Genomic DNA, 12,119 nt, shown 5'->3' with positions numbered 1-12,119 from the left:
AAGAGCCACGGGGAGATGAAAATGTTGATGGCAAGATTATCGATCTCCTTAGCCCTGAGTCTAGTCCCATCACCTGCTTGTTTTTAATTCTTCATTTCTGTGTTTTGTACCCAGAGGAAGTCCACTTAGGAGTCACACCAACATGAGGAGTCAGAGCAGGATGGAAGGAAGGCAAACTCCTCCAGGCACTTGCCCAGTCTCAGCTGATATGGGGGAGCAACCCATCATATGTGTTTAAATTCTGTTTCTGGAACAAAATAGTTGATAAGCCTCCACACATCACAACAATCGCACCTCTCAGTGAAAGAGACCATTCGAAGAGAGAAATGGAGGAAGGTGCCAGGGCAAGGGAAAGCCTGGTAAGGAAGGTTTGGGCGTCTCCATGAGACAGGTCAACAAAAAACCCTGAGTCCAGCCCTCCTGAGGTCTTTTTCTGGTCTCTTGAGGGTGGGCGGATAGATGCTGGCCTGACCTCTGGGTCAACAACTAGTTTAACTCTACCTTGATCTGCAGGCTGGGAGCATGTCTTTTGGTTCAAAGTGAGACCTGGCCTCTGCCTGCATTGGTGTGGGCCTCCAGCCACTGTTAAGAGGTGTTTTATCCCAGACAAAGAAAGGAGAAATCACAAGTTTGTACCTCATCCTCCAGCCTTCCAAAAGAAAAGGCTCCTTGTTGCCAAGAGGGACTTTACAGGCGCTGCAGAAAACTAATCTAGAAGTAGTATCCAGTGATGAGCAAAACAAAGCAAAGCAAAACCAGGCAAGGGACCCAGGAAAGAAAGTGAAAGTTTGCCAATCAATACAGCAATAGAGAACTGTCTCCTTGCAACCACCTGAAAAAGTCCTTTTCCAAGTAATCTCTCTCCTTGATGTCACCCACCTCTTAAATCAAATGTCCATCCAGTAACAACTGATATTACAAATGAACCAAGCCGCTTTCCTCTTACCTGCCACTACATTTAACTCCTTCAGAACCGTTTTCTCCGAATCCCTCAGCACTGCAACTTTCAATAAAAAAGAAACAACACTTAAACTGTGTTCTGCGTGTGAGTCCTAGGAAGAAAGTGACAGAAAGAGACTATTTTACTTTTTACAACCATTACTTAGAACTCCAGTACACACACACACACACACACACACACACACACACACACACAAATCAGAACTTGCTGTGTCAAGGCCACACGATTTGAGGCCTTGGATATCCATGTAGGCAGCAGGATTAAGGTTGTCTGACAATTGGCCACAAACGGCATTATTTTAACACTAACTTATTCCTAGGAGTTTTCCTCAACTTATAATATATTCACAACACTCTATTTTCACACCTTGTTCCTAAAGTGAGTGGTGCCTTTATAAAAATTTCATCAATGTCAATTTTTCTCAAGATGCATACCCAGGCTACTGTACTTGGGTTGGAGGGAATGGTAACAGAAAGAAAGAAGCTAAACTTAAATGAATCTGAACATACTAACTTTTTATTCAATTTAAAATAATATTACTCTAATGGTGAAATAGTTTGATGTAACATCAATCAACATTTAAAAGTATTTTATGTTTCCAAGTATGGCTCAAGGAACACCCATTGCTTAGAAGCACTTAGACATAACAAGACAATGTTTTTTAAGTGGCATCATTGACACCTATAAACAACAGCCTAGTAAATAGATTAAGGTTTAACCTTCTTTTTCTTTGGTGGTTGTTTAAAGACTTTAAAAGAACAGATAACTCATTTCAACAGGAGTCTACTGGTGATATTTACCTCTACATAATCTTTAGCTGAGACATGGAATGCCAAAAACTAGCTTTTGTTGGCTTGACCCCTTCCACCTCCTAACAACACAAGTTATCCCCACACCCATGTCTTCCGTTTAGAAGACTTGATCTTCCAATGTAAGGCTTGGCCTTTTTGAGACTGAATGCAATTAGTGGACAACAACCTGGCGCATTTTGGAGTGTGAAGGAAGCAGAACTGAAAAATGCCTTTAAGCTGTTGGTGACTCAAATACAAATTTGAAGAGGTCAGTAAATCCTGATGCTATGAGCTAAAATCTACTGGTAAATAATTAATTACATTTCTTAGACACCATAATCTTTATCTTAGCAAATAGAGAAAACACAGCTTAGCCAAACAGGTCTTTCCAACTAAGTATTATCTCAAAGGCAATTATTTAAATATTACCACAAAAACAGGGTTATATTCTGCTTAAATTAGGCATTTAACTGAGGATATAATCTAAATTTTCACAGTTAAAAGGGGGGGAAAACAAATTAAATGGCCTAGTCTTTTATCTCAGTTTATTAATACTATTTAAAATATTACAAATAAATCAATTACATTTCATGCATTTAAAATGCAAGTCTAAAATGTTCCAGAGAAAGGCTTTTCATTTCAATGTGAAATATCCAAATTATTTCAACATTACAATGAGTAAATTAGTTTGCAGAATCTGCAAACCTTTAAATGTAGGATCAGGAGTGTTTATTAACAGTTAACAATATTACCTTCAGGAAATACACAAAGGCCAAAGTTAGTTGAGTTTCACTTGGACAGTTTATTTAATACATGGGTTTTGGCAGACCCAGTTATGAAATATAGGAGAACTCTCACTTTAACTATGCCTGAACTGCCAGCAAATGCAAATAAGTACATGCTCCATTAAATTGTCATCCAACATATCAAATATTGTCTTAGTTACAATTTGATGCCTATCTAAATTCATATTCGAGCAAAAACTAGGCCCCGAAAGTGCATTTGTGGCTCTGCACCTCCAGGAGTTCAAAAACCCTGCAGCCCATCAGAGCCGCAACAATAACTCTTAATATTTTCTTGTGACCAAAAAGAAAAAAAAATCAAGTAGTTTACTTCAATATATTTTCAAATATTTACTGCAAGTAATGTACAAGAAAAATACTATACAAAATCGTCTCCTGGACAACTGCACCTCACACCCTTACATTGGTGGAGTTATAATTAATTGATAACTAATCTAGAACGATTCTCCAGTTGTACAAACCATTAGGTTCAGATATATTTTACAAAGGTGTTTTTTTCCTCCTATTTTCCCTTTTTTGGCATTTAAACTACAGCCTTGTAGGAAATAAAATAGTTTCTTCACTTGTTTATAAGCTCAAACCACATTTTAAAAAAAGTTTAACCCTAAGAATCTTCCATGAATTGCAAGAATTTACAGAAATGGGTACTATACAAATGGAAGGCTGACCGAACAAAAACAAAAACAAAAACGACTGGGAGATTAAGCTGGGGAGGGTGAAAAAACGAGGTAGAAAAGGACAAACATGGTGACGGTTAATCTGGTCTCACCGGAAAGGGGCATTTTTGCATAAGAAAAAGACACCTATCCTCACCCCCGCCCCTACCCCATAAGTTAATTCGATCAAAATAACTTTGGGATCAATATTAGCACAGTTTCCAGAGAAAGACTTGCTCACTGCTAGAGGCAAAACGACCTAGAAGGGAAACCAACTGGAAGGGGTTTTGTCTTAGTTTTTTAGTTTTAAGAAAAGAAAGGGGGGCGGGGGGGGGGGAGGATGTTACAAAGATGAAAGAAGGCTGCGGCTACGTTCCGCCAAGACTGCCCTTTGCTAAAACTTGCCTCGGTTCCACCCCAAGGAACAAAGAAAAAGAGGCCGAGCTGACGGTGGGAGAGCTAAACTCTGCAAACTGGGTTTTGGTGCTCGGGCCGCGGCGCCCCACGGAGCTGCCAGGACGCTGCGCTCGGGCGGCCGGGCCCGGCACTCGAAAGCCTCCCCGCAGGAAGGCTCGGCCCCGGGCCTCCTGCCTGGTTCTCCGCACGGCTCCGGCTCCACCCGGCTCCCTCCCGCCCCGGCCCGCGGCGGTCCAGGCAGCACAGGCTCTGCCCAGCTCTACCCCCCTCCCCTCCCTTCCCTAAAACTCACGCCCGACCCAACCTGCGGACGGAGGAGGGAGGATGGCTAGGAGAGTGGGGCAGGGACGACCAGTCCCCGCGGGGCAGGCGCTGGTGTGCTACCCCGTGGAGAGAAACAATGTTTCCGGTTACCTCCACGTCCAGATTCCCTCTCCAAAGTTTAGTTCAGAGGGATGAGCGAGCGAGAGCAGGACCCGGAAGAGGGAGGCTAGAGTGGAGGCCTGGGCCGAAGGGGCCCGGGCGGCCCGGGGTGGGAGGGGGCCTGGGCGAGGGCGGGGGCAGGCCTCGCGTCACTCCAGGCCGTTGCGGTGCCCGGGCTCGGGGGGCTGCAGCAGCTCCGGGGAGTGGCAGGGTGGGCTGCCCGCGGCGCTGTGCTCGCTGTCGGTGTCGCTGCCCTTCTTGCCGCCGCCGCCGGAGCCCGCCGAGCCGCCGCCGCCGCCGCCGCTGTGCGTCTTCACGTGCTTGCTCAGGTGGTCGCTGCGCATGAAGCGCTTGTTGCACACCGGGCAGGCGAAGCGCTTCTCGCCCGTGTGCGTCCGCAGGTGCCGCTGCAGCTCGTCGGAGCGCGTGAAGCGCTTGCCGCAGAAGAGCCAGTTGCACACGAAGGGCCGCTCGCCGGTGTGCCAGCGCAGGTGCGCCTTGAGGTGCGACGTCTTGCCGTACACCTTGCCGCAGCCCGGGATGTGGCAGCTGTGCAGGCCCTTGCGCCGCAGGCTCGCCCCCGCCGGGCCTAGCCGCTCGGCCTCCTGGCAGTTGGGGCAGTCGCAGGTGGCGCGGCCCGAGTAGCGGCGCGCCGAGGAGCGCGGGGAGCCCCCCAGCGGCGCCGACGGCCCGGCGCTCAGCATGGAGCCCCCGGCGCCGGCCAGCGGCGACGGGGCCGAGTCCGGGTAGGAGCCGGGCAGCACGGGCTTGAAGCCGTCCATGAGGTGCTGCCCGGCGGGGCTGAGCAAGTGCGAGGAGGCGCCGCTGCTGAAGGCCGAGTGGCTCAGGCCCGAGTAATCCGAGTTGTAGCCTCCGAGCGGCGAGTGCAGCGAGGTCTGGAGCCCCCCGGCGGCCGGGTGCAGCGAGCCGGGCAGCGCCGCCGCGCCGTTTGGGTTCTGCACGTCGATCCAGCCGGCGCCCACGTCCCACCAACTGGAGGCGCCCGCCGAGCCCACGTCGCCCGCGGCGCCCAGGCCCGGGTGCGAGGGCTTGAACCACGATTCGTACGGGTGCGCCATGCCCACGCGCGGGTAGATGCCCTGCAGCCCGTCCACCGAGGTGTGCACCTTGGAGAGGAACACCGGCTGGTGGGAGCCGTCCTGCGAGTGCGCCGAGGAGCCCCCGCCGCCCCCGCCGCCCCCGCCGCCGCTGCCCCCCGAGACGCTCGGGGCCTGGAACACCGAGTAGTCGTTGGCGAAGGGCGAGCTGGAGGCGGCGGCGGCCGCGGCGGCGGCGGCGGCCGCGGCGCTGCTGGAGGTGAGCGAGAAGGCGCTCGAGCCGGGCGAGCCGCCGCAGCTGAAGGAGTCGGACACCAGGGCGGCCGCCGCCGCCGCCGCTGCCGCCGCGGCCGCCGCCGCCGAGGAAGAGCCGCCGTTCCGGGAGGCCCCCGACACGCCGAAGCTGGAGAGACTGGAGCCCACCACGTTGCAGCTGCCCGACGAGGACGACGAGGAGCGTTTCCAGGGGTGAAAGCCTTTGCCGAAGGAAGACGCGGTGTCCGAGAGGGAAGAGGGCGACGGGCTGGGACTGCCGATCTTATTGCAGGTAGCAGCGAGCATGGCCAGAGGAGTGGAGCCCAGCCGCGGTTCTTCCTGCGAGGAGGAGGAGAGGGGAAGCGGTGGGGGAGGGGAGGGGGCCAGGGGCCGAGGGGGGAGGGGGAGAAATGTGTATCAGTCCTCTGCTCGCCTCCAAAGCGCCCCACGGCACCCCGTCTCTCCCTGCGGCGCGCCGCCACCAACTCACCTGGCACCCTCTACAGCCCCGGCGCGCGGCCGCTTCCTACTCTACGGGAGGGGACAAGAAGGGCTGCCGGCGTCTGGTTCGGGAGCAAAGCGCCGCGCTAAGAAGAGTTTGACAAGTATTCTCACCTAAAACACTCTCGTGCACACAAGGCCCCAGACACTTCGACACAAACAAACAAGCAAAAAAGTCCAGAATGCGGAGGAAGTTTCCTCTGCCGAGAAGCCTGGGGAAAGACCATTGGTTTGCTTTTAAAAGCGCGTCCCCAGGAATCCAGAGAAAGCTTTGAAAATCCTGTCCGCTCCCCATAACCCCATCCTGGCTGGTTTCTCCCAGACCCAAAGAGGACAAACGGGAAAGCTCCCTCGCTCTTCCAGCTTTCCTTCATTGGGAGGGGGAAAAAGGCATACCTATAATTGTAAAAACGAGACGAATTCAACGTACCTGCTAGACAAGGCGATCTGCGGAATTTCTAAAGGGGGAAGGGGGGAAATCTGCTGCTTGCCCAGAAAGAAAAACGTGCTCTTTACCCCCAAAATCGTCGCATGGAAAATAGGCTGGGCGCAGTCTCCCGGGCAGGGAGCGGCCGGGCGCTGCGAGGCGGCTTGTCTAAATGCCTTTCGAACCTTGTCCTGCGCTGAAAAAAGTGACTCTGCCCTCTCTCCCCCCGCTTTCTTTTCTTCTAACTCACTTGTATTTAAAGACAAGGGGGAGGAAAAAAAGCTCTCAATAGAGAGACTGATAGCCCGTGGCCTGGCCGGGGCGACTTTAACCCCCTCGGATGGGCAATAAAAGGAAACTAATTAAACCAGCAAGAGAAAATCCTGAGACTCACCCCTAGAAGTGAAGTTGCCATCACACAAAAGTGCCCTCCTCCTCTCAGAGGATCTTTTTTATATTGATAAATCAGAGGCAGTGTTTTTTTTAGAGGTGTGCAATACAATGATCAGTTCCGCCCATTCCACCACAATTGTAGCTCCCTCTCCGGCTTTGAAGTGCCGCGGAGGCGCGGCCAGCCAATCTGCGGCCTCGCCGGGCCGCGCCGCGCGCGCGCCGTGAGGTCATCGGCGCCGCCGCCGGCCGCTGCAGGGAGGGGGACGCGGCGGGGGGAGGGGAGGAGGGCGACTGAGTGTCATACAAAGCTGTGTGTGCGTGTGCGTGTGTGTGTGACCGTGAAATTGTGAGCCTAAGTGGCCAGGCTCGTGAGGAGCGGACGTTGCAGGGACAGGGCAGAGGGGAGGAGGGTGGGCTGGCAGATGAGTGTGACTACGTAAAAGTGGCCGTGAGCGGGACAGTGCGGAAGGGGGAGCGCGTGGAGTGGGCAGTAAAGCGTGGAGGGGAAGGGCGTGAGTGGGCAGTGTGTATGACAAGCCAGGGTAGGGACGGGGGGTTGTGCAGTAAGACGTGTGTGTGGCGGGGGTAGGAGTGCGTGCAAGGACGTGAAGGAGTGAGTGTGTGTGTGTTTGTGTGTGTGTGAGAGAGAAGAGATAGGGGGATGCGTGTCTGCGCCCGAGGGTGGCGGGGATAGGAAGGGTGTCAATGTGTGTATTTGTGTGATCGAAGAGGGAGGCTTTACGCACGCTTGTGTATGTGTACGCACGTGCGCGTGCGTTCACGCACAACAAAGTTGGGAGTGGCAGTCGGAACCGTGAGTTTCAAGAGTGAAACTGCGAAGGTGGACCAATGAATAATAAGTATTTCCAAACATTATTACCATCTCCAACTGCCTCTGGGACTAAAGTCGAAAGTGGTTTCTTCTTCTGGACTTTTTGGACAAGGCCACTACACTTTTGTGAAAAACAAAAACTAAGAACACCTACCTTTCCCTTCCTTGTTCTCCAGCCGACAGGAAGAAAAGTTGGGAGGCTGGAGGTATTTTTAGGTGTGAGTTGGGAGCGTGTGCGCCTGCGCCCGCGAGTTGTTCCTTCGACCAGCAGACTTTTTTCTATCTTTTTTTGCCGAGGTAGGAGTCCGCTTTGGAAGGGCCCTCTCTCCCTAGCAGGGGGGTGTGTGTTTGCCCTGGGGCGTAGAGTCAATTTCAATACGAAAAGATCTGGTAGAGCGGGGAGTGAGAATGCTTTGGGTTTTTTTACCCTCTCCCTTTTGGGGTGAGAAATTAAGAGTATTTTATGAAATTTAAGAGAAGTTTTCACAGGAAACCCCACGACTTCTTTCTGAGAGGGAAAATAAAATAGGAATTGTATTGAAATCAGTGACTTACTTTTCTCTGTGAATAGAGGCAAGCGTTTCACGAATCTTGGCGCACACTTATCCAAGCATCTGGATCTAATAGCATTCTAGCCAGAGACTTCTGAGTGTGTGTACATGTCAATGGATTCGCTCAGTTCAAATTCGGGGGGTGCTAGTCACTTGCTTGCCATTGAGCTATTATTGGCCTTCAGACAAGTCATTGCCATTTTATCACCACGGCAAGGCAACATCTTCCACAGCACTTCCAAGCACGGAGCCAGTGCGGCAAAAGGTCCAAAGACCTCGGTGCCCTGTTGAATATACAAAACATATACAAAAGACAGCAATTCATATTTCTAAGCGGTTACAAATGGTCCCAGAAGTCTAATTTTAAGGTGGGATTGATTAAATGCGACTCGCATTTCCGTTGACTGGGGAAGTGTTTGTATTTTTCTAATTGTTATATTTGAACCCTCCTCAAGTGCGTCATTGCTTCTGGAGATGTATAAAAAACCTCCTGGGGTTTACTGAACTCCGAAGTCAGATGGTATCATTTGTGTGGGTTTCCTTCAGCAGCTGTTTGTGGTGTGAGAGTTTGTGTTTCTGACCCCGTTTTCGCGGTGTTGGAATATTGACTGTACATCATCTCTATTGATTAAGGGGGTAAGGTACACACACTCATACTTAGAAGTAAGTGTGAAGTAAATTAATGAACTGCTTTCTTTCTCTGAAGGCTGACGCTTACCATAAATGTCGTGTTTCTCCCAGCAAGCCGCTCTGAATGATTTTAGCGTGTTGAGAAGGCGTGACAGGCCAGCCCAGAAGGAGGAAGGGGTGGGGGAAGGAGGGAACTCTGTTTAACAAATAAAAGAGAATTAACTTCATTGCTTTGGGCTCCTTCTGTAATGATATTCATTTTAAGGACCTAATACATAGTTGCTCAAATTTGAGGTTTGATTCTAATCAATATCGTCAGCCTCAAAGGTGGAAGAGAGACTTGAGCGAGGATTCCTTTCTCTGAATAATTATTTATTTTATCTTTTTATTCTATCTCCTGGAAGGAAGCGAGGGAGAGCTATTAGAAAGTTCAGTGCTGATTCTGAGAGTAAACAGGGCCGTCGTCAACTGTTGTTTGCTCAAAAATGCCAGGAAGCAGAAAAGCTCAGCATCGTGTGGCAGCAATTCTGAGCTACCTAATACCAACCTTTTTCATTTTTATAAATGGGCACTAGAATTACACGTACCGCTTCTCCTGTGACAATGGGTCACGACGACGGCAAGGATTTAATGAATGCACTGGCTTCTCAAATTTGCATACGGTTGATTTACAGCATTTGGGGATTTTCATAGAGATTGGTATTTTGTTTTCTTCACTGGACTTTAAATATCTATATTTATGATCCACTTATTCTGGGTGGTTGTTTTTTTTTTAAGTGAAATGTTTCATAGAAGTATTAGTCAAATGGTAGTTTTCCCCCTTCACCCCCAGGAGTGGTGGTTAATGTTTGTGCCTTAAGGCACATGCAGCTGACTTAAAAAGGAAAGACAAAAGACAATTCTATAATTGATCAAACATTTAAACCTTAATATCTTGTTTCTGGTTTCAGTTCAGCTGATCTCCACAGCAGCTCTTTTTCCATTGTGAAGAAGTCACTAGTGGCTCCATCATTTCTGAATCTCCCACAGGAGGCAACATCTGTAGTCCAGTGTGATACAGCTTGCCTAGCAAAGCATTGACTAAGGAATACCCTTCAGTTTACCTGTGGTGATATTGATCTTTACTCTTGAGGACTATATTGTGATAATATAAAGGTTTTGGAGGGTAGGGGGAAGAAAAGAAGAGGACCGGGCTTTGTAACATTAATTAAAAGTTTCCCCCACCCCCACCCCACACAGAAGTTTAATGGGCTGGCAGGGGGAGGAGGAGATGGATGTTCTGCTGTATCTTGCAAACCTGTGGGATCCACTTTCAATAAAGCTAAAAATCTATTAGCATTCTGTATGCATCTGCAGCATAAATTTCATTTGAATTTCAAATTTAATAAACCAGGAGGTTTTTAATCATCCCTGGTTTTATTTGTTTGATATTAACATGCTTATTGACCGGGTCTGGTGACCAGTTTGATCATTACAGGACAGCAAAAAGTTAATTAAAACGACCACAGCCCCTTAATCATATCATCTGTCTCATCCATGTCGCTCTCTTTATTACCGGTGATGATGGATAGTCTCCCAGATTAATTTCTCTGTTTCTTCGATTTGGACAACAGCTTTGGGGACCTAATTTACATCCTGGGAACAACTTGCTCAAGTATATCTAACACCTTACAGCTACAATATACATCAACATCTCCTTACATAGAGAGGCAATGGGGGAGGTTGTGTGTGTGTGTGTGCGCGCGCGCGCGCGCACGCGCTCGCACCGCTTTGAAGACTAATCAATGCCTTAGAACCTGGTGTCCTTAAGCTAATACAATTTTTTAAAAAGCCCTTAAGGTCCTAAAAGCAAATTAGAGGCCTATCCCTATTTTCCCTTTTCAGGAGATGGGGAGTGAAATATGCCTCTGTTGTTTGGTTAAATAGCTTAAAATGTGTCGATACTGCGACGAGTAAATAAAGCCATTTGTAACCATTAAGTACAATTAGGGATTTATAGTCGAAACATCAAAGTTATCCAGGCATTCGAGTGTTCGGCAACGCATCTATACCGAAAACCATCTTGGGTGTGTTAAATGTGGCTGGTAGACGCACAGCGCTTTAGAAGACTAAATTGGTGGGGCGGGGGGGGGGGAAGGTGCACCTGAACTGTAAGCGCGCCCCTCTGCTTGGTACGCTAAAACCAGGCTCTTTGGAATCTCGGTGCCCGAGCGTTGGGTGGAACGCGCAAGCTCTGGGGCTGACAGTCAGTGTAGACTGCGGTCCGCGTGAACGCGGCACCCGCCGCGTGCCCCGCGCTGGCACCTCTTCCCGGGTGGAGAGACGGCCGCTGGCCGCGGCCGCTGCGCAGAGGAGACCTCGCCTGCCGCAGAGGAGCTGCCTGCTAAATAAGGCGTGCTGCGGAGTGGGGCGGGAGCTGAGTGCCGCCGAAGTACTGGGTTGGGTTAGGCTGGAGAGGTCTCCTGGTGGGGACATTTCTGGTCAAAGTTTCTTTCCTTCAGCAAAGAGGTTGGGGGGGGGGACTGGTCAGGAGTGGACCTGTGGATTCCTGAGGGGTACCTCTATGTCGTCTATTCCTGCTCGCGGGTGGTTTGCTAGGAAGTTGCCTAACCTAGCCTGGCAAGGGAGGCAGTAAAAGCCCCCTCGCTAGTGCAGGTTGTTCAACTGTAGGTGGGAAGGGGTCAGCAGGCCAGACCCATAGAGGACTGTACTTTCCTGATTGGAAAATGTGAAGTTCCACGCCGAAAAATAGCTGCGATTAGTGAGGTTATTGGGTTTCAAACTGTCCGATCACATTTACCAGAGAGCCCTTACTTTCCCAGAGCTGCTTAATTGAATGCATTTGTTGACCTCAGCGGAGCAATCCTGACTCGATCCACTAGATCTCCTTGTGGATGCAAGCCATCCCCCTGCTGTCTCTTTCAGAGTAAAAGGAACCACTTTAGCAAGAGAGAGAGAGAGAGAGAGAGAGAGAGAGAGAGAGAGAGAGAGAGAGAGAGAGAGAGAGAGAGAGAGAGAGAGAGAGAGTTAGTTTAGTTGGCCCGATATTTCTCCTTCTCACCACTGTGCTTAGTATTTACTGTTTTCTCTTCTCTGCAACTTCAAAACATTAAGCACAGTTTAATTAAAAGACACGAATCCGTTAACCTAGAATAGTACCTACCTTCAGACATTTTAGCTGGCGCATTCGAATTGCATATATTCAGAAGACAGGGATAAGGATTGTTCCCACGTGTCAAACAATCCTGTGACTACAAAGAGGTATACTGAGGACAGGAACATGAGTAAAAAGTAGGTGCTTAATATTCCCATCTCTATGTATAGTCTAGCTTTAAAATAGATACAGACTGCATCTCCCTATTTGTACTCTGTGTGCATACTCTAGAGTCAGAACGGCAATCGACTGCATGCTAGTTCTACA

The 12,119-nt window shown here is 49.6% G+C and overlaps 1 protein-coding gene across 1 annotated transcript; it reads right to left on the bottom strand.

Annotated features, from left to right (window-relative positions):
• Positions 1-4,200: 4,200 nt before the first annotated feature.
• On the bottom strand, positions 4,201-6,707 carry SP8 (Sp8 transcription factor). The gene is made up of 2 exons (XM_075557581.1): positions 6,687-6,707; positions 4,201-5,703 (listed from the first exon to the last, which is right to left on the bottom strand). The coding sequence occupies exons 1-2, from the start codon at positions 6,705-6,707 to the stop codon at positions 4,201-4,203; spliced, it is 1,524 nt and encodes a 507-aa protein (XP_075413696.1).
• Positions 6,708-12,119: the final 5,412 nt, after the last annotated feature.

The sequence above is a fragment of the Tenrec ecaudatus genome, chromosome 9 (assembly GCF_050624435.1).
Source record: "Tenrec ecaudatus isolate mTenEca1 chromosome 9, mTenEca1.hap1, whole genome shotgun sequence".
NCBI lineage: Eukaryota > Metazoa > Chordata > Mammalia > Afrosoricida > Tenrecidae > Tenrec > Tenrec ecaudatus.
Note: the sequence above shows the minus strand (reverse complement) of the source record. Positions and strands in the feature narration are given on the sequence as shown.